At 37.3% G+C, this 24,951-nt stretch overlaps 1 protein-coding gene across 2 annotated transcripts in view; it reads left to right on the plus strand.

The window, feature by feature from the left end:
* KCNQ5 (potassium voltage-gated channel subfamily Q member 5) overlaps positions 1–24,951 on the plus strand; it is a 609,909-nt gene that overhangs the window by 422,088 nt on the left and 162,870 nt on the right. For both annotated transcript variants that reach the window (XM_030929123.1, XM_030929124.1), the window contains exon 3: positions 17,657–17,783. In XM_030929123.1, coding sequence (XP_030784983.1) covers positions 17,657–17,783 — 127 coding nt within the window. The remainder of the gene's footprint in view (positions 1–17,656; positions 17,784–24,951) is intronic.

Below are 24,951 nucleotides of genomic sequence, written 5' to 3' on the forward strand. Positions count from 1 at the left end.
TGCCAATTTTCCCGAAGGACAAAGGGATGGAATTCTCCAAGAAATGGAGCACCTGGGAAGGTTTAGTTTTTTTTTATCTACATAAATATCATTGTTTGCAGGAAACTAGCATCATCCCCAAATGTCAATTCTCTTTCCAATAATTACTGGATCAATCAAAATTGCCTCCTAACGCATCAAAGGGAATGACTTATTCTTGATAACCACTCACCTAAGCTATTACGCAATAGCTTATGTAATTGCTATTATGTAATAGCTTATGTAAGCAGTCAGTCTTTACCCTTCAGCCTCTGGCTTAAATAATCCTGGCCAAATACCTGAGCAGCAAATATCAGTATAGGAGTTCAACCACTGGCACAAGCACCTGCATCATTAGGACAGAATGATTTCAAAGGACAAGGTAATTAAATGAAAAAAAAATAACCTTAGCTTACCCACATATCTGAACCTCCCTTGATATGCCATCAACAGAGATGATAGATAGATAGATAGATAGATAGATAGATAGATAGATAGATAGATAGATAGATAGATAGGAGATAGATAGGCAGGTAGATCTGAAAGTTTGGGGTTTGCAGCAGATGAGGGCAGGAAAGCAAAAGAAAATTAATTACTTGGGAAAATCTCCAAGAAAAAAAAATTCATCTGAAATTAGGGATTACTCTTTCTCTTGACTCAGTAATATTCAGAAATATAGAGTAATGAAATAAAATCTTAACATAATTGGACTCTAGCCAGAGTCATAATTCAGTTTTATGTTTCTTTCAACTGCCAACAACTTTTTTTTAAATTGTAAGATGGAAATTTCTAACCACTATAGTGACTAGCAGCTTTTTATAAGACTGACATTTCAGATGAACAAAAACATTATTCAAGGAGATTCTCTTTCCAACAGACAAAATGTGACCAAAGCAAATAACGACATTCGACTGGTATGAATCAAGCCCTAGCCTATAAATGTTCAGTGCATCTGCATGACAATAGTCATCCCACTGCCCACCTTCCTGCCAGCACAGTGTCTCTCCTCAATACTCAAAGATTTCAGTTAAGTAATAGTATCAATTATAAGCCATATGCTTTTCTTAATATTTTGAACACTCAACATTTGATTAAGAGGCAGGGAAAGATAGAACTATTATGTCCCTAACTTCCTTAGTAATATTCTCACTTTATGGCCACTCCTTTACACGCAGTGCTAAAGTCAGAAGATAAGATAAATTCAAAGTCTCTTCTCCCCAGCTTTGGCTTACATGCCAGAAAAAGTGAAAAGTGATCTAATTCTGTCTATTGTCATATTCCAAAGACATCTGAGCCAGACATTTGTCAAAATTGGAGGAAAGGATGGCAATTTTACCCAAACTGTTGCAACATAATTGATACTGTAGATTTTCCAGCAGAAGAAATTGAGCAGTTGAACAAGATAAGCAAGCATTCTACAAACTTAGAAATAAAAACATTTCAGCTGGGCACGGTGGCTCATGCCTGTAATCCCAGAACTTTGGGAGACTGAGGTGGGCGGATCACCTGAGGTCAGGACTTCGAGAACAGCGTGCCCAACATGACGAAAACCCATCTCTACTAAAAATACAAAAAAATTAGCTGGGCATGGTGGCACGCACCTGTAATCCCAGCTACTCGGGAAGCTGAGGCAGGAGGATCACTTGAGCCGGGAGGCAGAGGTTGCAGTGAGCCGAGATTACGCCACTGCACTCCAGCCTGGGCAATAAGAGCAAAACTTCGTCTCAAAAAAAAAAAAAAAAAATTTCAAGTGTTCTGGATTCCCATTTAAATGTATTTTGGAAAGTATGTAAAAATCAAGTATAAGATAGTTCTTCCCATATCTGCTGGTTTTCTTTCCTTTATTGCCAGTAAACAATACCAAATATCACATTGTTTCTCATCTCCTCAAAGACATTCTTGGAAACTTCTCCGTTCATGGCCACGTTGAGGACCAGGGCTGACTAGCTGTGGGTTGGCACTTGGCAGTGAGCAAAATAGTATTCACTTGAAGGTTCTCATAATTATGGAAAATCATCTAATGAGGATATGATATTTATATTTTCAAGCTTCTGCTTTTAGCACGCATCAGGGAATGCCTTGTTCTTAGCTTAGATTCTCATGCCTATTCCCCTGCCTAGAATAGACATACTTATGAATCTTGTCCCAGTTTCCATGCCCTGATCCTCGGATCATCTCCAGGTGCCCATTCCTTTCAGAGGGATCTTCTATGTCTACCAAAACCTGGTGAGGGTTGAGAGCAGCTATGGTCAGAGCACAAATCCAAACTTCTGCCCAAGGCCTTTGTCCTGCAGTGTACTCCCCTTTTCTTACAGAGTAAAAGCCAAAGTTCTTACAGTGACCTAAAAACTATGTAGGGACACAGTCTAGTCAGCCATTCCCAGATATCCTCACCTTCTGTCCCTCTACTTTTACCCAGTCTACTTCAGCCACCCCAGTCTTCTTCTTCCTCATTTACACTCGGAGTTTTTGTACCAACTGATCCTTCTGTCTTGAAACTTCTTTCATCAGATATCTGCTTGGCTCCCTTTATAACTTTGAATTTGCTCCAAAAGGCCTACCCTGCTCCTATTTAAAGCTGGAAACCTTCAAGCTCTTCCCAGCACCTTCATCCTCTTTTATCGCTCTCTATAGCACTTATCTTCCAATGCTCTATCTTTCTGTATTCCAGTATACTTGTTCATTATGTTATCTGCTTGCCTCCACTAGAAACATCAAGTGGACACAGATATGTTTACTCGGTCCACTTCTGTATCCCAGCATTTAGAAGAGCACCTGGCTCATAGTAAGCACTCAGCAAATATTTAATGAGTGGACTTATTTTGTTTAACAGAGTTAAAGTGATTTCTATGTATCAGGTACTGTTCTAAGCACTGTAAAAATACTCATTCATTTAAAGTCTGGTAACAACCCTGTTAAGAATGGATTTTTCATTCTAATTTTATAGAAAAAAAACTGAGGCACAGAGAGGTTAAGTTAAATTGCACACATTCCATAAGTGGCAGAGCCCCTCCATGCTTCTGTCCCCTGGGCTCTGCTAAATGAATGAATGAGATATAGTGGAAACCAGTTTTTCTGCACTTGGTCCTGAGTGTCCCACTCTGATCAAATTAATGATCCCAGTGTTTGACATTGATCCAATTAAGTCACTGTGCTGGCCCTTTGCTTCCCCAAAACTTGTAGCTTATTAGTTATTTAGAAGCCAGTATCAAGGAGAAAGAGGCAAGTAGGCCTTATCTGCTGGGATAGGTCTACCTTTTAGTAGAAGTATGAAAAGGATCAAAACAGAATATGCAAATACAGATCAAGGAACTAGTGAAGATAGGGCTGTGGAAATGAATCTCAAACCCCTTGGATCAGCGGTAGACCCTTCTTTCTGTCCCAGCTTGCCATGCTTTGCTAGGCTAAGGGCTGCCTCCACAGATTGCAGGAAACTGAAGCTTACCTGTGGGACAGACTGACACGTATTTGCATACTAATTTGTACAACTAGCTGTAGCTTATTGGAATGATTACTTCAATGTTTGGGAAACATTTAAGATGATTGAAAGGGGTAATTAGCATTTGGGAGGAGGCATATCTCCTATCAATTTTCCTTTGAGTCAATACTTAGGGAATCTCTGCTAACAAACTGTTGCCAAATAAAGATCCTGCTGGGTTTTCTTTAATTAATGAGGTGGCTTGATTGTAATTATTCCATTAATTGTTTAAATGCAAATAAGTGCTATTAAGGGTCTTGAAAAGTGTTTCCTCTTAAATATGCTAAATCTTCCCCCTTGTCCTCTCATTTCTGTTCTGAATTTGCCTAGTAAATCCTCTCTAAATAAATGATACAAAAATAAGCATCACCCAAACTCTAGTGGTATAATCACAAATTCTGAATTAATGGAGTCTGAATGGAAGTGATGAAGTGTATTAGTGTTCTGGAAGAAGATAAGATTCCACTGAATCTGTATTTACTATGCAAACAAGTAGCGTAATAAAACAGAAGAAGTTGTAAAAATGGGAATTTTCAACAGTGTAAACAATTTATAATCTCTGATGAGATACCAATCTTGGATATATAAACCTAGTCTTTGAATACTGTACTTTCAGTGACGCTAGATACTCTTTATTATGGGGGAAAAGAATTCTTGCCTTAATACAATTCTATTCCCTGCCTGCCAAGATATGGGGCTGGGGGACACTGTACTTTCGGTGACTTCAGAAACTCTTTATTATGGGGGAAAAATGCTTGCTTTAATACAGTTCTATTCCCTGCTTGCCAAAATATGGAGCAGCAGAGTCTCCCCAGCTCCCACACTGCAGAGAGATGCTTGGGGCTTCCACCATGACAAGACAGTCCTGTAGGGAGGCGTGAGAGCATTTCCTCCCTCAAGGCTTCATGGCTGGCCTGGAATGTAAGCAAGGATGAAAAAGGGGATGCAAACAAGAGAGAGGCAAGAGTTGTTTCCCTTTCAGTTTAGGTAATTTTTCAGAGTTCTCCTTTTTTCAATAGGAGAATCCACTGCTGTGGGTTCCTTGTTCCTTTTTCCTTCAGCCCAGCCATCCGATTCACTCTGAGCCAGGCTGTAAATTTACTTCCTGTGCACCCTGCTCCAGGACTTCTTTTGTCTAGATTTTACAAAAGGTCAACTTGACACTGCTGTATCACTTTACATCTATTCAGGCATCCCATGCTGCTTAGGAAATAGTAAGACGTGCACTTTCTCTCTCCAGTGCGTTCTTTTCTGGGCAGACTCTTAGTTCTGAACAGACACTTATTTTTGCCCAGAGCTTATTTCTTGTTAATGTCCTGTAAATTCAATATATGGGTCTATATTTCCATGGCTTTGGTCACTAGTTGTGTACAGGATGCTTTATTAGTTAAAATTGTGAAGCAGTCCCCTCATATATCATTAAACTACTACCATGGTCTCCAAATCAAGTGTCATGTTGCCAGGTAGGAATAAGTCTACAACCAAATAAAGGAGCAGAAGAGTAGAGGAAGGTTTCAAGTTACTGTGGCAGATCAGTTTCCTCCTATACTAAGTGATTTTCCAAATCAATTCAAGCAATGGCAATTCATCCTGCTGTGGATGGAGGCCATCACCCATCAGAGGTTGTTTGGCAAGTGTGTGTGCATAATGGGTGTCAAGCAGGCAGTGATGTATTAATTAGGATATATTGATGATGTGAGCAGAGGTGTATGACAGCAATAATATTCCAAACACTACTGTGAGCAAATAAGAGTGATGGCTTATGTACAATAGGAGTCATCTCTATCAGAGATAAAGGCTACACTTACTATGCACGGCATTTTCTCTCCAGCAGGGAAACTTTTGAAAAACAAATGGGAATCAGAATGTAGCTTGGTAAATAACACAACAGAGAAACAGATCATGATAGAAAGAAAGGATCCTCCCATGAATTCCTGGATTCAGCTGTCAGGATAATTCACCATTAAATCAAACTGCTAAATATTTGCCATGTGCTATGTGTTATGCTAAGGGAGCATTAAAAAAATGCATTCTAAAACACTTGGAAATTGCCCAGGTAGTTCTCTTGTTTTTATCCTCAACTCAGTTTTTTTTAAAGCCAGTATAGAAACATTGATTCTTAATCTATTGTTTAATGGTTCAAATGAACAACAAGCAGAAGAGCTCATTAAATTAGTTCAAGATTATCTCTGATCAGGCCCTTCATCTTACTCAATTTAAGAGTATACTTGATTTATGGCATGAGTGGTCTTGAATGATTTTGATGGATGACTGGAAACAATTAGAGATATAAATAAATAGCCCAGAATCATGACAGATTTCATGAAGAATACACTGTGAAGATTCACATGGTTAATAAAATTGAAATTATTAAAATAAAAGATCCTGCATGTATTTGATTTTTCTTTGTGATCTAGTTGTTCAAAGCGGCAGAAAACTTTAAATTTTCCTTAATTTTGAAAGTGTGATTAATGGAATATTGTTACAATACCATTGATTTATATACTTTGAGGATAGTTAACTTCTTTATGTTTATTAGAAATTGCACTGAGAGCTAATATGCGGTTTCTGTTTGTGGTGATATGTTCTGTTAATAGGGCCTCCTGTCAGTTTTTATTCTGAGATTTTTGCCTTTCCTGTCCTTTTGCATGAGCCTAACTGACTGAGTTTCAATATCAAGTTCTGAAATCAAGTGAGCATATTAGTATGCATGCAATATGCACAGAAAGGTGTGTTTTCCTACCTGTCAGAGCTCACCAAAGGATATTATTCATATTGCCACCAAGTACATTTACACCAATAATATATACTTTGGTAACTGGAAAAATAAATAATCTTAGGTAATAAAATGCACTTTGGTGCTTATAAAGGAAAATAATCATCATATGTAGAAGAGGAGGAAGGCAAGACTAGGTTTTGATTCAAAATGTTTTCTGTTTTGTTGGAAGTCTAGAAAAAAATTGGCCAAATGACCTGAGGAGGCAAGGAGATTTCTCCCAGTGGCACATGTCGGTCCACAAGAAGCCTAGGGGCATGGAAAGAAAGCAAGATTGTATCTGATTTCTATAGGACTCCAACACTACCCTGCCAATAGCCTTTTCTCCTCTGAAAGCCATGATCCCAAAGGTGTCCATTTCTTCCAGGTTTTTCACATTCTACCAACAAGCAGAATGTCTTCCCCACTGACAGCTCAACCATTGAGCTTTTCTGGGTTCTACCCCTTCATCAACACAGCCTTTGCTTTCCTAGTTACTGAGTAAATAAAACACACTGACCACTTACTTCTGCTTAGCCTTCAGGAGCCACTCTGGCTCCACCCTGAAGTTCCGTTTTCTCCAAGAACTAAGACATTTGGAGATTCTGCCTAAAATATGCTCAAATAAAAGGGATAAACTGCCTCTCACTTTCTTTCCCCCAAGAGCTTGTCTTAAGAACAATGGTGTAACCATTAGTGAAAAATTCTTTCAGGCTAGTAAAATGTAAAAAGAGAAGAGATATGGGGTAACAACAAATGAAAATATAATCATTCAGTGGTATAAACCATAGGAGTGAAATTAGGTAGTTACTGTCCTCCAGCTTACATTAATCAAAATAAGCCCACACTGTCACTAAGACATCTTGCAGTAAGAAGCCATTCGCCCTCTCATTGCAATTAGTGTCATAAAGCTGAATAGACAGGTCAGAAATGAAAATTATAGGCCAATTAACTTATTCTCATTTTTCCACCTCCAGCTAGTTCTTTTTGAGAATTTTGATTTTAATAGATTAATGAAACAGTATGCTAATTGGGTTTTGCTGAGCCTGAAGCCTTGAACTGAAGGAAACCTCAACAAACATTTTGCTAGGGCCTGCTCTAGGCAGAGGAGCTACGATAATGGGTAAGGCATTTCTCTAGAAACCACCACTCAGCAGAACTTCTGGCACATGGTTTTGTGAGTTGTCTAGTCGTGTGTCTTATCTTCCCCAATAGATTATAAACTCCTCGAGGGTGACAGAACACATTGCTGATCTTTATATCCTGCATGTTTATGGTATTCAGTAGACATTTATAAAATGAATTCATGAAAAGCAGAATATCTAGAAATAAAGTCAACATTGTAGAGCAGTTAGTTATGCTAAACTCTGTAAATACCCTCAAGAAAGAAGGAAGAAGCAGATTTTCTGGAAATCAAGGGATCTCCCAGTGTAAGAGCAATTCCTTTGGTCCAAAGAAGGGCAGCTGTAAGAACGGAGACATAACTCCTCAGTAGAAAAGATAAAAATTCTGAGAGTTCTCTAAGAACATGCCCAGCCCTGACCTGCCTCTCACTCTCAGTAGCACGGAAGCCATACTATTTCTTGTCTTGACACAAGGGTCCACTTCAATTCACAGGACAAATATCACCAATATGAGAAGACAAGATTTGCTTTATAGTCAACTTGGCTGACATGTAGTAATTTCTCAAGGTCAGGATAGCTCTCTAAATAGAAATACTTGTTTATTTTAAGGAATTTTATTTAAATTTGTGTATCTTAAATTTTAATTTTGATCTCGGCTCACTGCAACCTCCACCTCCCAGGTTCAAGTGATTCTCCTGCCTCAGCCTCCTGAGTAGCTGGGATTACAGGCGCCTGTCACCATGCCTGGCTAATTTTTGTATTTTTAGTAGAGACCAGATTTCACCATGTTAACCAGACTGATCTCGAACACCTGACCTCAGGTGATCCGCTCACCTCGGTCTCCCAAACTGCTGAGATTACGGGCGTGAACCACTGCTCCCGGTCTCATGTAGTTCTTAAGAGGAAGAAAAGCCTCTAGATTAGTGAGAAGTAGACAAATTAGCAATTTGAATCAAATGAAAACTTGGTTTGATTTCATTCATTTTGGAGACTCTTTTGGTGTTTCCATTTTGATCTGATTCAGGACATTCAGCTTTGATTCTAAGTTGACTTGGTTAATTTGTGATTATTTTACAAAATCATAACAGAATAGGTATCTGGGTCCAGTTCAAGGTGCAGCAAGCCATTTTCAATATTTCCAGCTTGGTGTTTATGATTCAGACATGAATCATTTGGGCATGCAGACACGCCCAAATAGAAACCTCAAACCAATTAAGGTATAAATAGGTTTCGGATGGGGGAGGATGGACAACCAAAAAAACCTCAGCGAGGCTCCTCCACAAACGGCACCACTTCAGCTTGGTCCCATGGGCGGACTTCATCTGTGGCAGATGAAGGGGAAAGCCTAAGACATCCTGTGCCCTGTTGCAGATGTGACTTACAGAACATAAAACGTAAACACAGAAGGGATCATCTGGGTGGCTGCTCATGCTAGGCAGGCATTATAGCTGCTAAGAGCCAACCCATCCCTAAGGATCTAAAATCACTACAAGAGAGGACAAAAGTCCTCTCATCATGGCATCCCAACTAGTAACTGGGATGCATAGGGCCACTCCAGGTAGGCAGCTAGGGGTAAACCAGGAATGTCCTGCTGTTCCCAACTCTTCCCCAAGAAGGGCGCACCCACTTCCTGCCTCCAGCCCATATGGTCTCAACTCATGGCCTCAATACCTGATAAAAACCAGCCTTGATCCTTCCTTAGTAACAAAGTGTCAATCAGTCATTTGAAATGGGGCATTTTCAAACTATTGCCTTCCCTATGATCTTCTGAAGAACCTCTGGGATAAATGAACATTGTTATTTAGGTATGATTAAATGAGTTACTTTTCAGGAGCAGATTTGCATATTAACAGGTGTGAAAAACTTGAATGGATAAATCATTTATAAAGAAAATTCAGGAATCAACTAATCCCAAGGGGGAAGACCTACTAAGACACTAGATTTTGCTGGAGCTACTCAAATTCATCTATCATATCTTCCTAAGACTTCCAATCAATGAGGCTAGCCGCAGTGACAGTCTGTCAAAACAAACTCAGTCATTTTTCTCCAAGGCAGGAAGCATCCATACCCCTTCACACCTTAATCTAATTTCCCCTATCTCCACCCCACTCCCACCTCTATGACCCCCTTCTCCCCATACCCACCCCACGAAGTGTCTGCTAGCCAGCTTAGTGAAGTTCTGTCATGCTCTCACAACCACCTCTGTGCAGCAATGATTCTGTAAATATCCATGTGTCCTCAACTCCAGGTCAAATTAGTCCCTTTGGTAAAAAACATTCATTCCCTCAAATTCTCTTCCAATACACTAGTATACCTTCCCAAAAAGTAAGGAGAAGTCTGAAAGCTAGCTAGATTGATGATGGTATGTGATATTCTGTAAGTTATGGCTAGTAAGCATGTTTTTAGGATATTTTTCTGCTCTCCAAAGAGACAAAATTCCGGAAGATAATTTACTTTTGTATATTTCCACATTTTGATTTAGGTTTGGAGCCGTCACTGGATCTGAATTTCATTCCCCTAATATGTGTTAAACTAGTAGAATTTTCCACATTACATAGAATTATAACTGCAATCCTTCTGACTGATGCCTTCTTTTTTTGCGTTTTACGATGCAGTTTACATCACAAATTCTTTCCCTGCAGGGATTATGTAAAGAGGCGTGCTGATCTGCTAGCCCTGTGTTACTTTAAGTATATGCACACACACAAAAAGGAACAAAAATAGCTGGGAATTGATTATGTTGATATTCTGAATAAAAGCAATAGTTCTAATTATGTATGTCTAATTAGCCACAGCTCTTCAAGAATTGGTGCAAATGTCACAGGGTTTATAATGTCGGCATTTCATCTTCACGAAAATGCTATTTGATGGCATAAAACCAGAAAAAACTAATGGTCACAGAAGACAGCTTGTAGATTAGACAAAGGTCACTGTGTTTTAATGAACAGTGCTGTTAATTAATGAGAAAACAACTGGAACATGAGTTTTTAAGCATTGTGAATTTGTACCCAAAAAATCAATCTGCCTAAAACAATTTTAAGTAACTAAAAACAAAATAACTGCAAGAGCATAATTTAAACCTCAAATGGTACAGCAGAGTTATATATATCAATTAAATTGAATCACAGTTCTCAGGTATGACATACGAAGAGGCTTCTTTAATGTCTGGAAAAGAGGGTTAATATGGATTGGTATTCTCAAAATATATTGTAGATAAAATTCAGGACTAGCTCTAGCACTGCCTTTTTTTTTTTAACAGAGTCTTGCTCTGTCGCCCAGGCTGGAGTGCAGCGGCGAGATCTCGGCTCACTGCAAGCTCCACCTCCTGGGTTCACGCCATTCTCCTGCCTCAGCCTCCTGTAGTCCTCAGTACCTGAGACTACGGGTGCCTGCCACCATGCCTAGCTAATTTTTTGTATTTTTAGTAGAGATGGGGTTTCACTGTGTTAGCCAGGATGGTCTCGATCTCCTAACCTCATGATCTGCCCGCCTTGGCCTCCCAAAGTGCTGGGATTACAGGCATGAGCCACCGCGCCCAGCCACCACTGCCTCTTAGGCTTCTTAATATCCTTATCATTTAAGAAAAATAAGAAAGGTCTTCTATGTTTTACCAAAATTATGTGAGGACAAATGAGGAAACACTGTAACTCCTGCAAGGTAAGTGATAAAAATAATAAACATTGATTGCCTTTGCTTTTGTAAAGAGCTATCAAAGCCAAGCTTCTAGGGGCTTCAATAAGGAAGGACAGGACCATTGTTAATAACATCAAATTTCCACTACAGCTTTCCTCCAGATAAGTCAAATATTCTGAATATTATTCACTAATCTCTTCAGCTGCCATTTCAGTAAATAGCGAGCATTTTATTTCAACTAAAACCAAGCAAGAGAAAATGAACTGCTTTATCCTGAGGTACAGCGGCAAAGGCACCAGAACTTGTCTCATGGCTTACCCAGCAAGGGTCAGAAGAACCATCCCTAATTTAAATAATCTCAACTGAATGTAACAAATTTTTATGTTTTCAACTCATATGAAAATAAAACAGTGAGACCCCATCCAAAGGGGGATTTAAAGAGTACCTCTAAACAAAACACAGTGAGATCAGACCCAGCATCTGGATTTGAAGAAGAACACTTTTCCTCTTATGAATCTATCCCATTGTCTAGATTGCTGGTAATGGCTTTTTTTAATGTAAATTGTTATTGAGATAATTGTAGATTCACATGCCATTGTAAGATATAGTAGACATATCCTGTGTATACCCAATTTCCCAAAAAGGTAACATTTTGTAAAACTATAGTATAATATCACAACCAGGATAATAATATTGATACAGCTCACAAATCTCATTCAGATTTCTCCAGTTTTACTTGAATACATTTGTGGTCGGGGGGGCTGTATTAGCTCTGTACAGTTTTATCACATGCAGAGATTAGTATATCTAACACAACAGTCAAGATATTGGACAATTCCATTGTAATGAGGATCTCTCAAGTTGCCCCTTTCTAATCACATCCACCTTCTCCTTCACACTTGCACACCTCTTCCCTTCCCCAGCCTGACGCCAGCAACCACTAATCTGTTCTCCGTATCTGAAATGTTTTTATTTCAAAAATGTTATATAAATGGAATAATACACTGTATAACTTTTCAAGACTGGCTTTTTTTGTGCTTAATATAATTCCCTGGCAATTCATTTATGTTACTCTGTGTATCAATAGTTGATTCATTTTTATTATTGAGTAGCATTCCATGGTATGAAGGCAACAGAGCTTGTTTAACCATTCTCATGGTGAAGGATATCTGGGCTGTTTTGGGGGTCTGGTCATTATGAATAATTCTGCTGTGAACATTCATGTACAGGTTTTTGTACAAACATAAGTTTTCATGTCTCTGACATGAATGCCCAAGAGTACAATTGCTGAGTCATATGGTAGCTATATGTTCAACTTTATAAGAAACTACCATGATCAGAGGGACTATACTGTTTCACATTCCCATCAGCAGTGTTTGAATGGTCCGGCTTCTCGGCACCCTCCCTAGCATTTTGTGTTGTCACTATTTTTTGCCACTATTTTTTATTTTATACATTCTGCTTGCTGTGTAGTGATATCATTGTGATCTAATTTGCATTTTTCTGATGGCTAATGATGTCAAATATCTTTTCATGTGCTTCTTTGCCATATATGTAACCTCTTTTATGTATGTCCTCTTTTATGAATATCCTGTTTATATCTTTGCCGATTTTCTAATTGAGGTTTTGGTTTTTTACTGTTGAATTTTAAGGTTTCTTTATATATTTTAGATATTAGTCCTTTGTCAGATATGTGGTTTACAAACGTTTTCTCCCAGTCTATGGCTTGTCTTTTCATCCTTAGTACCTGGGCTCTCATGGAGTAAGTTTTTACTTTTGATAGAGTCCAATTTCTCATTTTTTCCTTTTATAACTTCTGCTTTTGATGTCAAGACTAAGAACTCTTTGCTTAGTCCAAATCCTAAAAATGTCTCCAATTTTTTTTTTTTCTTTTTTTTTTTTGTGGCAGAGTCTCACTCTGTCGCCCAGGCTGGAGCGCAGTGGCACCATCTCGGCTCACTGCAAGCTCCGCCTCCCGGGTTCATGCCATTCTCCTGCCTCAGCCTCCCGAATAGCTGGGACTACAGGCGCCCACCACCGCGCCTGGCTAATTTTTTGTATTTTTAGTAGAGACAGAGTTTCACCGTGTTGGCCAGGATGGTCTCGATCTCCTGACCTCATGATCCGCCCACCTCGGCCTCCCAAAGTGCTGGGATTACAGGCGTGAGCCACCGCCCCCAGCCGTCTCCATTTTTTTTACTACAAATTTTATTATTTTATGTTTAATTTTTAAACCCATGGTCCATTTTTAAGTGATTTTCATAAGATAGGAAGTATAGATTAAGGTCCACTTTTTTGCCTATAGAAGTTCAATTTTTCCAGCATCATTTGTTGAGGGCTCTTCTTCATCCATTGAAATGCTTTTGCACCTTTAAAACAAATCAATTGAGCATATTTGTGTGGGCCTAGTTCTGAATTCTCCATTCTGTTCACTGTTCTATATGTCTATATGTTCTATATGTCTATCCCTCCACAGTCTTGATTACTGGAGCTATAATAGTAGGCGTTAATGTCAGGTAAAGTGACTGATCTTGTTTTATTCTTCTTTGACAGCATTGCTTTAGTTATTCCAGGTCCAGTGCATTTCCATATAAATTTTAAAATAAGTTTGTATCTACCCCCCCAAAAAAATTGCTGAGATTTTGACAGGAATTTTATTAGACCTGCAGATCAATTTGGGAAGAACTGACATCTTTACTATGTTGAGTCTTCCAATTCATAAACACGGTGTTTCTCCTCACTTATTTAGGTCTTCTCTGATTTCTTTTATCTGCATTTTGTAATCTCAATGTACATAAACTGTATGTGTTTTTCTAAGTGGATATTTAAGTTTTATTTTTATTTGGAATTATTATAAATAATATTGTTTCTAATTTTCATTTCCATATGATCATTGTTAGTATAAAGAAATGATTCATTTTTTACATTGATCATATATCGTGCAGCCTTAGTGAACTCACTCGTTTCAAGAGTGTCTTCGTAGATTCCTTTGGATTTTTCTGTAGACAGTCATGTCATTTGTAAATAGAGACCATTTTATGTTTACCTTTCCAAACTGCATGCCTTTTTTTTCTTTTATTTGGTTTATTGCAGCAACTATTAATATAACTTACAATACTATCTTGAATAAGAGTGATGAAAATATACATCTTGGTTATTCTTAATATTAGGGAAAAGCATTCAGTCTTTCACTATGAAGTATGATGTTAGATTTGTTGTAAATGCTATTTATCTAATTAAACTGTTAAACCTCTTTTCCTAACTTCCTGAGAGTTTTTTTAATCATAAATGGGTGTTGGATTTTGTCAAATGCTATTTCTTCATCAATTTATATGGTTATATTTTTTCTTTAGCTTTATTATATAATGCATTATATTGATTGAGTTTAACCATTGAGCTAGCCTTGCATACCTGGAATACATCCTACTTGCCTATATATTGACTGATTGACTAGCAAAAATATTTGCTAATATTTTGTTGAGGATTTTTGTGTCTAAGTTTATGATATATGTTGGTATGTAGTTTTTGTTTTGCTTTGTTTTATTGTCTTTGTCTGGTTTTGGTGTCAGGGTAATACTGACTTCATAAAAAGATTGAGGAAGTTTTTTCTCCTCTATTTTCTGGGAGAAATTGTGTGAAAATGATATATTCTTATTTAAATGTCTGGTTGATTTTCCCAGTGAAACCATTTGGCCTGGACATTTCTGTTTGGGGAGATTTTAACTATCAATTCAATTGCTTTAGAGGTTATAGGGCTACCTAGATTGTCTGTTTCTTCATTGTTGAGTTTTGGTAGCTTGTAGTTTTAAAGTATTTGGTCCATTTCTTCTAAGTTATCAAGTGTATGTGCAAAAAGTTACTCATAGTACTCCTTCATTTTTTCAGTGGCTGTAGAAACTGTAGTGATATCCCCTATTACATTCCTGACATTGGGGATTTTTGTCAGCTTTCAAGAAAGAGATTTATCAACTTTGTTGATTTTCTCAGGGAACTACTTTTTTGTTTCATGGATTTTCCATATTGTTTTCCTGTGTTCAGTTTCATTAATTTATGCTCTTTTCTATATTATTTCCTTCTGTCTTCTTCCTTTGGGTTTATTTTCCAATTTCTTGAGGTAGGAACTAAGATTATTAATATGAGACCTTTCTTCATCTATAATGTAAGCATTTAGTGCAGTAAATTTTCCTCTCAGCACTGCTTTTACTGCATCCTACATATTTTGTTATGTCATTTTTTATTTTCATTCAGTTCAATGTATTTTTTTAATTTTTTGAGACTTTCTCTTTGACTAATGGATTACTGAGAAGAATATTGTTTAATTTCCACATGTTTAGAGATTTGCTTGTCTTTCTGTTATTGATTTCTAGTTTTATTACATTGTAGCTTGAGAACACATTCTGTCTGATTTTATTCTTTTAAACTTGTTGAAATTTGTTTATGACCCAGAACATAATCTATCTTAATAAATGTGCATGGATGCTTTTTAAAAATGTGTATTCTGCTGATGTTAGGTGAAATGTCTCATATCTGTCAGATCCTGTAGGTTGAATGCATTGTTCAAATAGTTCACATACTTGTTAAATTTCTTTCTAGTAGTTCTATGCCCATAGTTCTGAGCAAGGATAAGGTGTGGTGATGAAGTCCCCAAATACGACTTAACATTTGTCTATTTTTCCTTTCAACCCTATTAGTTTCGCTTTATGAATTTTGAGACTCTCCTGTCATTTTTCCCTCAATTCCTTAAAAAAAAAAAAAAAAGCAGTAAACAATATTTCTGAACAATAGGGCTTGAATAAAGAACTTGTAAATGTAATTTATCCTGCCTTACTGCAACATAGGAATAGTGCAGTGACCTTGACATACCTAAGAACAATGGGCATCTGTCATTTGTTAAGAACAGTGGACATACTGGTGTCATCTGTTTCCATGAAAAACAAAAATTACTACACAGTAGTGTTCGGGGACACATGCCACATTTGGGATTTTCTTGGGATCCCTTATAATATGAGTACTCACAACTGGCGTTCCAAATGTCCTGGCATAAGTAGGAATTAGGGGCAGGGATTAAAAAGTGGATCTGCCATTTAACCTAAGTTGGGCACAGGCACAACTACATGGGCATTTTGGGCTTGAGTATGTTTTCTGTATTTGGAAAGATGTGCTGGATTAACAACAAATGATCTGGCACTTTAGATACCTTAATAAATGAACAGACTCAACTAGCCAGATATCCATTCAAAACCAAAACAAAGCCAAAACCAGACACAACCTTCGGATTATTAATAAGTGTATGTTGACCCTCGTTTTGGTTATCTGCATAAAGTCATCTTTGAAGGTTTATCCTATAAGTAGTTTTGAATAACGGTGAGTAAGCAGTGATGATATTGGATATTTATTTCCCATCATGAGAAATATTTGTGGATTACTTAGTGCAAAATAAAAGAAGGATAGAATGATAGCTCTACTAGTCCTTTCAAAAGTGCAGCATATCATCCCATGCTCTAACTAAAGAAACAGACATTTGCCTGAAATTTGCAACAAAAATGCCACTTTTATAAATTTGGTAACAGTTTTTATCCTGCGAGTAGAATGGGAGAGTGGGGAGTAGGTTAGAATGTTTACTTTCTCTGCTTTCTATTTCTGTGATGTTTGGAAGTTTTAATAAAGATAATATATTACTTTTACAATTAAGCTATTATGATAAAAATCTATAAATATTGCTCTACATTATAAATGTTGAATCAACCCTTGTTTTAAAACAAGAAAGGAAATTATTTTTAAAGGAAAAACAATTTTGATAAATTAAGTGCCTGTCCCTATAGGGACAACAAGATGACCGTGCTAAGCTTGCTCCAGAAATGCTTTCATTTTACAAATTCCATTTGGTTTTTCATTCTATCACTGACTGTTTAATGAGCCACTTTAGCTGGCCTTTCCCCAGGGTTAACTCACAACTCTTCCTAAATAATCTCAGTCATTTTCCTGGAGCAGGTGTTGTTTTCTAGGCAGCTCTTGCCAAAGGGCAGCATAATAATTAACAAGCTTCAGATCGGAAGGATTCAGGGTCTCATTTCTCGCAAAGGATATGTGTCTCACACTGTAATACTTTTGAAACTTACTGTTTTTTAAGGAGATTTTGACACTGTAACGAAAGAATTCAGTATACTTCTAAATATTTGCTTCTTTTTCTCTGAGAACAACTCTCGAAGATTTAGAGATTATGTCACTCCTTGCAGCAAAATGAAGCTCTATTTTCTGTAAAACTTGCCATTATATTTCAGGATTCGCTATTTTATTTCGGATATTTCACATGTTACTGGGTAGCTAAAGTCAGCTACACTATAAATTCCAGACGAGAGAGATCCATTATTCAGCCTGCACATTTAGTATTGAAACTGACTCCCAAATTTGCAAAGTATTAGTGACTTGAAAAGGAAGAGCATTCCATGATAGGAAATGCAGACAGTATGAGGTTCAAATGCTCTTCAGATTTAGTTTGATTTGGAAAAAGGAAATGTTCTTAACTTTAGATATTAACAACTAGATCCTTTAGACAAAGTGCCTAAATGTCCAAAAATATTCATAGAGCTTCTTACTGTGGTTTGCTCCATAATGCTTCTCTCTGATATGTCTTATCTGATATTTTAGGAGTTCGTGATGATTGTCGTCTTTGGTTTGGAGTTCATCATTCGAATCTGGTCTGCGGGTTGCTGTTGTCGGTATAGAGGATGGCAAGGAAGACTGAGGTTTGCTCGAAAGCCCTTCTGTGTTATAGGTGAATATCAGAGTCTCAGATACCTGGACTGATGACACCAACATTCTTTTCTTCTATCTCCTGTTTTGCAATATTTGATTAATATTAAAAGCTAACATCCATGGAGTACTTATCATGGACCAGGCACTCGTGTTTTGAAAATGTTGACTCATTTAATGTTGACTCCACAGCACTATGAGGTAGATATTTTTATTATCCCCATTTTACAGTTGAAGAATTTGAGGTGAAGAGAGGCTGAGTTAGTTGCTGAATTCATACAGCTACTAAATGGTAGAGCTGGAATTTTAGCCAGGCAATCTGGCTCTAGAATACCCACTTATATCAATTAACTTATATGGAAATACATGGTTCTCCAGTGTTGCCCTGATTTAGGGGAACATTGATTTCAGTGAGTATAAAAAACCCTTTTTGCTCTACAGTATGACACCAGGTTATGCTCTGGATCAGCTGGAATAGATGGCAATACATTGGTACTGGTAATGCATATCAATTAAGCATTCTTCAAAAATGATTATAAGTATGGTTTACTTAATGCATTGGTAACTGTAGACTGGACAAAGTGCTCTACACCCTAAAACATGAGTCCTCTACCCTCCAACCCCAAATACTCAAATACATGGCACATCTCTGCACCTCCCTGGCTGCTATGGTTTCTGAGAGACATCCTTCACCTGGGTTCCAGCTTGAAATTGTACTTCCTAATGAAGATGCCATAGAGCATTCTGGAATTAAGATCTGGCATTTCCCAGTAATATTTAAAAGTGTTATAAAATTGAAAAGTCTATGTAAAAGCTATTATTATTATTATTATTATTTAGCAGCTAAATTTGGCTTTCTTGCTTTTTTGTCTTTCTCGCTTCTTAGGCAGCCATTCAAACCCAAATACTGCAAATTCTTGATGAGGCTTGTTTATTTCAACTATTTTCAACCTGAAAAAGTAGGTTTTTAATTTACAAAATAGTTTAGGCTATCTTCTTCAGCTAGCATAGGTTTTCTGTTTTGTTTTAGGAGTCAGGAATTGTTGAGTGATTTTCTTAATTTCCTCCCTTACTCCTGTTCCCTATGGTGGGGGCAGAGTAGATTTAAGGAAGAAAGTGTATCACCATCCATGGACACTGTTAAGAAGAATCCTTTATTCCATACTTCTTTCATAGTATGCACATCTCAAAAGTCTCCACTTACTAAACCAGAATTTATGGAAATGTGGCTGTGTGTGAGGCATTGGTGTTACAATAGTGAATCTAGTGGAATTCTCAGTTAAATTTATCTTAAAATATCTTGTTTGGCCCTCATGAATTCAGTCTGTTTGTCCAGCTGTCTATCTTCTCCAATAATAAGCTTTACTTCTTTTTGGAAGCCATCATGCTAAGGTATGGAGCAAAGTAGGTGGTAACTCCAAGCCTTGCAGGTTCATAAAGCCCCAAGGCATATTAGTGAAGGCATTAGATTTTTCTCCCTGGAGATGGTTTTTTCTCTCTGAATTCTCTACTCAGGCAGCATTACAAAGGACTGTAACTTGATGTGAAACTACTGCACAACAAGTACTTTCTGTCCCATAAGGGGCCCAAACAAAACAATTCACAAGGCAGATGGTTAGCCAAGATTCACTCAACTTCCACAGGATAAGGTCAGTTCATGGATGACTGGAAAAATGTTTCATTCCAGATTTTAAAACCAATTAAACATTGGCTTTGTTCCAATTCCAGAAGCAATGCCAATGTATCTCTGGCCTCCATGCGAAAAAGAAAGCTTTTTCCCAGATGTCTGCTGCCTTTTGATAGCTGTTTTCGGCTATGGATACATCAACACATCTTAGTCCTTTAGTCTTTGTCTTCCTGTCTCAGGTCCTTGAAGGTCTTGATATAACATGTAGTTCTAAAAATGGTGTTATGTTACCTGTAATCTTACTTGCCTTTAGACCTATCAATAGTGACCTTAAAAATGTAGTATGATGCCTGGCGCAGTCACTCCTGCCTGTAATCCCAGCCCTTTGGAAGGCTGAGGAAGGCAGATCACTTGACCCCCCAAGTTTAAGACCAGCCTGGGATGGAAAGACCCTGTCTCTACAAAAATTTAAAAATTAGCCGGGCATGGTGACACGAACCTGTAGTCCCAGTTACTCAGAAGGCTGAGACTGGAGGATCACTTGAGCCCAGGAGTTTGAGGCTGCAGTGAGCCATGTTCCTGCCACTACACTCCAGCCTGAGTAAAAAGAGTAAGACCCTGTCTCAAAAAAGTACTAGTAAGACATGGTTTAGGCATAATTGCAGTTTTGTAAACCTTTCAGACCTTTTCTTTATTTAGATATTTTACCTCTAGTAAATTAATTGCTTTGGAAGAAAATTTCATGGATAAATATATATAATGAATCCCCATTAGAACCAAGTCTACATTTGTACTTAGGATAACTATGAATTTTTTTAATCTTTTATTAAATGTACATGTTTGACCCATGGTCCAGCTGAATGGATGTTATAGTGAAGCATGTTCAAATGTGGCTTACTTATCAGTATGAGGTCAGTAAAATTTAACCTACACTAAAGAATCAAACATCATCTTCCTAAAGGCAGCAAGCTGTACCAGATGACTATTGAGACTATTTCTAGGCCTGTCCAACAGGTTCATAAAAATGCTTGATGTAACTGGTAAAATACTAAAGTGAACACTGTAGTCCGCTTGTTCAACCTAATTTACTGTGACAAAATGAAAAAAGGAATAGCATCTCTTATCTGTCCATGATAACTGTTCTGAATGGATGTTTGGAAATGTAGCTAAAACCTCTCAAAACTTCATATATTTGTAAGATTTGATTACTCTGAATATGCCAAGTACACACCCAAATGTTTTTAGAAGTCTTGAGCATTCGAGAAAAGAACATAGAAAAGATTGTGGTAGATTGTGCCTTCAACCTGGGAAATGCTTTCTGTAAGCACACCAATGTTTTTCTTTCCAGTTGGAAACAGACTGAAGCTGCTACAGTGGTCAGCTAACAAGTCTCATGTAGTATTGCACCCTTTTGACAAAGGCCCAATTGATAGAAGTTTTATGGACTAATTCCTAAAGATTTTAGCATGTCCCCTTCTGAACTGCCCACCTTCCTTACCCCTGCACCCTAACCAAAACCAAGAGCATTTCAAAAGTTCATTGATTTCACAAATCATAAAATCATTACGTATTTGTGTTTGGAAAACGTATTTTAAACAATTGTAACATAAGGGAAGAAACAAATCTATTTAACTCTTTTTAATTAGGTACTTTCTTTCATTACTACTGTATATTGATTTATCTCTGCTTGGTTTTAAGCATTTGCTTTGAAAATTGGTAAAATCTTATCTCGAATATAAAATTCTTCCTCATATCTATCTGTTCAATTTTTATGTCTCCTCTAAGACTCTTCTGTCATAATAACTTGTCTAGAGCTATGAGCACTAATTGCTGCATTGCTGATTTGGACAGTCAAATGTGTTTTGGGATGACCACCCAAGCTGCCCTTCATTTACCTGGACAGGCTGCTTTATGATTTCTCTATGTGAAAACACAAAACACTCACCCGATAACACTGGATAAAGAATTTGTGAATAACCTCTAAGACTGATTTCATAGTCATTCTTTTTTCTAGCTTTCATTACTGACCTACCCAAAAATTGCAGATAGACCAAAGGCTGAAATTCGGATCACCAATAATGAGCCTGATGTGTCAGGAAGCCAACAAATTACTTCTCACAGTGGTTTTTTTTTAGATTCCTTGGTGACGCTTTCCAAAGGCAGATATAACAGGGCCATATTTTTCAGTCTTGCAGGGAGTCTCAGTGAGAAAATACCAGCCTGTTATTAGTCTTGGATCTGTATTTGATGCTAAGTGTAAGTTGGTTTCTTATTGTTATTTTAACAGTTTATTTTCAGTGTAATTATTTCCACAAGAGGACAAAAGAGGCATAAAATAAAATTTTATTTTATCCTACGTGGATAAAATAAAATTGAAGCCTTTATTAAAATCAACCAGATGGCTGAGGCTACTCTAATATACCTGTGATTTCATCTTATTAAAAGGCAACTTAAGTTGCTAATGTGTTCAAAAGTTAGATCACAGACTCCCAAAACTGCAACTGTGTTCTAAATTGATTTGAGACAGCATTTTTCTGTTTCTGTCTTCTCTATCTTTTGTTCCAAGAGACTTACTCTTGAGTGACATTATTTTCTATACCTTCTACTCCCTTTTCCCCTTTAGTAGAAATTATATTATTTCACTTATTTTCTGTTAGTCATATGCTCTTCTGTGACTTTTTACTTCTAAGTGTTCAAACTCCCTCAGTGCACATAGATTCCTTCCATGTGATTAACTGGACCATCTGAGGATAATTAAAACCTGTTGGATTGACTGATCACAAAAACATTAAAACAATTTTAATCCCTCTAGTTAATAATAGCTGATATTTACTGAGAACTACTATATATTAGGTACTACTCTAAGCGCTTTATAAATATGGTCTTATTTAATTCTACGTAAGTTTTGTAATGTCCCTATGTATTGTATTGTATTGTATTGTATTGTATTGTATTGTATTGTATTGTATTGTATTTTTGAGACAGAGTTTCCCTCTATCACCCAGGCTGGAGTCCAGTGGCACAGTCTCAGCTCACTGCAACCTCCACCTCCTGAGTTCAAGCCATTCTCATGCCCCAGCCTCCCGAGTAGCTGGGACTACAGGCACACACCACCATACCCAGCTAATTTTTGCATTTTTAGTAGAAATAGGATTTCACTGTGTTGGCCAGGCTGGTCTTGAACTCCTGGCCTCAAGTGACCCACCTGCCTCAGCCTCCCAAAGTGCTGGTATTACAGGTGTGAGACACCATGCCTGTCCTTTATAATGTCCCATTTTATAGACGAGGAAGTAAGACAAGACTTAAGAAATATGCCCAAAGTTAAAAAAAAAAATGATAGGTGAAAGAACCTGGATTTATTTCTCTTTATTTCACTCTAGAAAAGTATACATACCCAACTGGAAAATTGTCTTTACTGTTTATTAGCATTTTAAAATTAAATTTAATTGAGCCTTATCTATTGTCATCAACTTGTAAACAAAAGAACATGATACTATTATGCTTATCATTAGTAATTCAAAATCTTTAAAGAAAAGCCAGACTTTATAGAACATTAAATGCAGTATCAGCCTTAATTATATTAACTAAATTATGTTACCTATTGCTGCTCTCTAACCTGAAGGGGAAATTAGGACCTAAAATAGACTGACTTGGCCTGCATCAAACTTGCATGCTCTTGAGTTGATGTTATCATGAGGCTCCCTGGGTATTTCCAAATTGGAGACATCTCGAGAGTAAGTAGCATCACTCGCAGGAATACCTTCAAATGTTTTTTAACATTAATAAACTATTGGTAATTTAGGTAATTGTTGACCTGGTACACAAACTTGAAAGTTGAACTTACCAGGTAGCTTGATTAGCTGATACGATTGGACCACATGAAGAAAATTTATTTCCAAAGAGGAGAATGAATAACTAAGGATTATTTCGCACTCTTTCTATAAACTTTAGTAGAGCACTATGATATACTGTATTAACATTCTGTACTATCACATGTTACATAAGAAAATTCATTCACAGACAAAGTATTTATTATGTGCCAAACACAATCTTAGGTATAAAGGATACAAAAGCAACTAAAACATGGTCCCTGACTGTAAGAATAGACTCTCCTGTGCCCTTAGAGAATGGCAAAACTGAAAGGAACTATACTATAATTATGGTGTTACAAAGCAAAGGTGATGGAAATTGAAGTAGTCCTAGAAAGAAGGCTATGGAATATCATGAGTGATTGTATGAAACAAAGAAGCAAAGGATTACCCCCAGGTTTTCAAATTATGTTTGAGTCATCCGCCGAACATTTATACAATTTCTGCCATGTCCAGGCATGCTTATGGATGCTGGAGAGCCTGTATGGCACCAAATGGACAAGGTCTTCCTTCTTATAGAGATCATATTCGTGTGGACAAAGAAAAACAATACACAAATATGTTTTTGAAAAACAAGATAATGTCAGCTACAGATAAGCACAATGAAGAAAATAAAACAGAAAGAGTAGAGGCTACCTTAGCTTGGGTGGTCTGAGAAAGTCTTTCTAAGTAGTTGACACTTGAGTTGACCTGAATATTAAGAAGAAGACAGCCATGAGAAGGTTTAGACACAGATCTTTCCAGGCCAGGGAATAGTAATTGCAAGGATTATTAACACTTGTTGAGCTTCGGTTGTTCAAGGTGGAGACATAAGGTCTTGTGGCTGGAGCTCAATGAGCAGTGGGGAGAACGGCAGAAGGTGATAGAGGAGACAGGCAGGGGTCACAGCTGAAGGCCATGTAGGCTCTGCTACCCTGAATCAAGGTTCCTTCTAAAGACAGGCCACCAGGCAAAGGTCCAACAGGTTCCTGGCAGGCCTAATATGAATACTATTCCGGTTATGAACAGCAACATTAATCAGGCAACAAAAAGTATGGCTGTTTAATGCCCTGGGTTTTTTAGTCATCTATGACTGTTGGAACCTCATATCAGCAATATACAAATTATTACCCATTCTGAAAAATATAAATGTAAGTTTATAAGGAAATAATCCTCTGAATTTTCTGTTTCTATATTTCTACCCTTAAAACATAAAATTTTACATTTTTTTTTAAAAAGTGTTATTTTTCTATGAGGAACTGGAATTAGAATGTGATGGAAACTGTTTTACAGCCCAGTGGTATCACCAGTAAGCATTTCCTAAGAGCCCCCTTGCCAAAGGACTCTATTCCATACTCTTAGTTATGATGATTGCAGTGCAGAATTATTTCATTAAAGATTGTTTATTTCTTTTGAGAAATTGTCCCTTTTTGCCTTGAGATATTATCTGAAGCTGTATGATCAATAAGAAGCATTAAACTGTCACTATGGGGTAAATTTTCAAAGTGGTGCCTGCAATTTGCCAGTATGAGTCCCATTAACTTCAGTGGAAGTCCTGCAGTTAAACCCCTGCACATGGCTTTGAAAATGTTCTACAGTTTGTCTTTGTGGTGCCTTCTTTATTTTTAATAAATATCACAGAGCAACTCGGTGCATAGTTGATTGCAGTGTTTAAGAACGTGGATAATGTACTGTGCAGGAGGAGACTTTTAAAA

This window comes from Rhinopithecus roxellana, chromosome 4 (genome assembly GCF_007565055.1).
Source record: "Rhinopithecus roxellana isolate Shanxi Qingling chromosome 4, ASM756505v1, whole genome shotgun sequence".
In the NCBI taxonomy this organism is placed as follows: Eukaryota; Metazoa; Chordata; class Mammalia; order Primates; family Cercopithecidae; genus Rhinopithecus; species Rhinopithecus roxellana.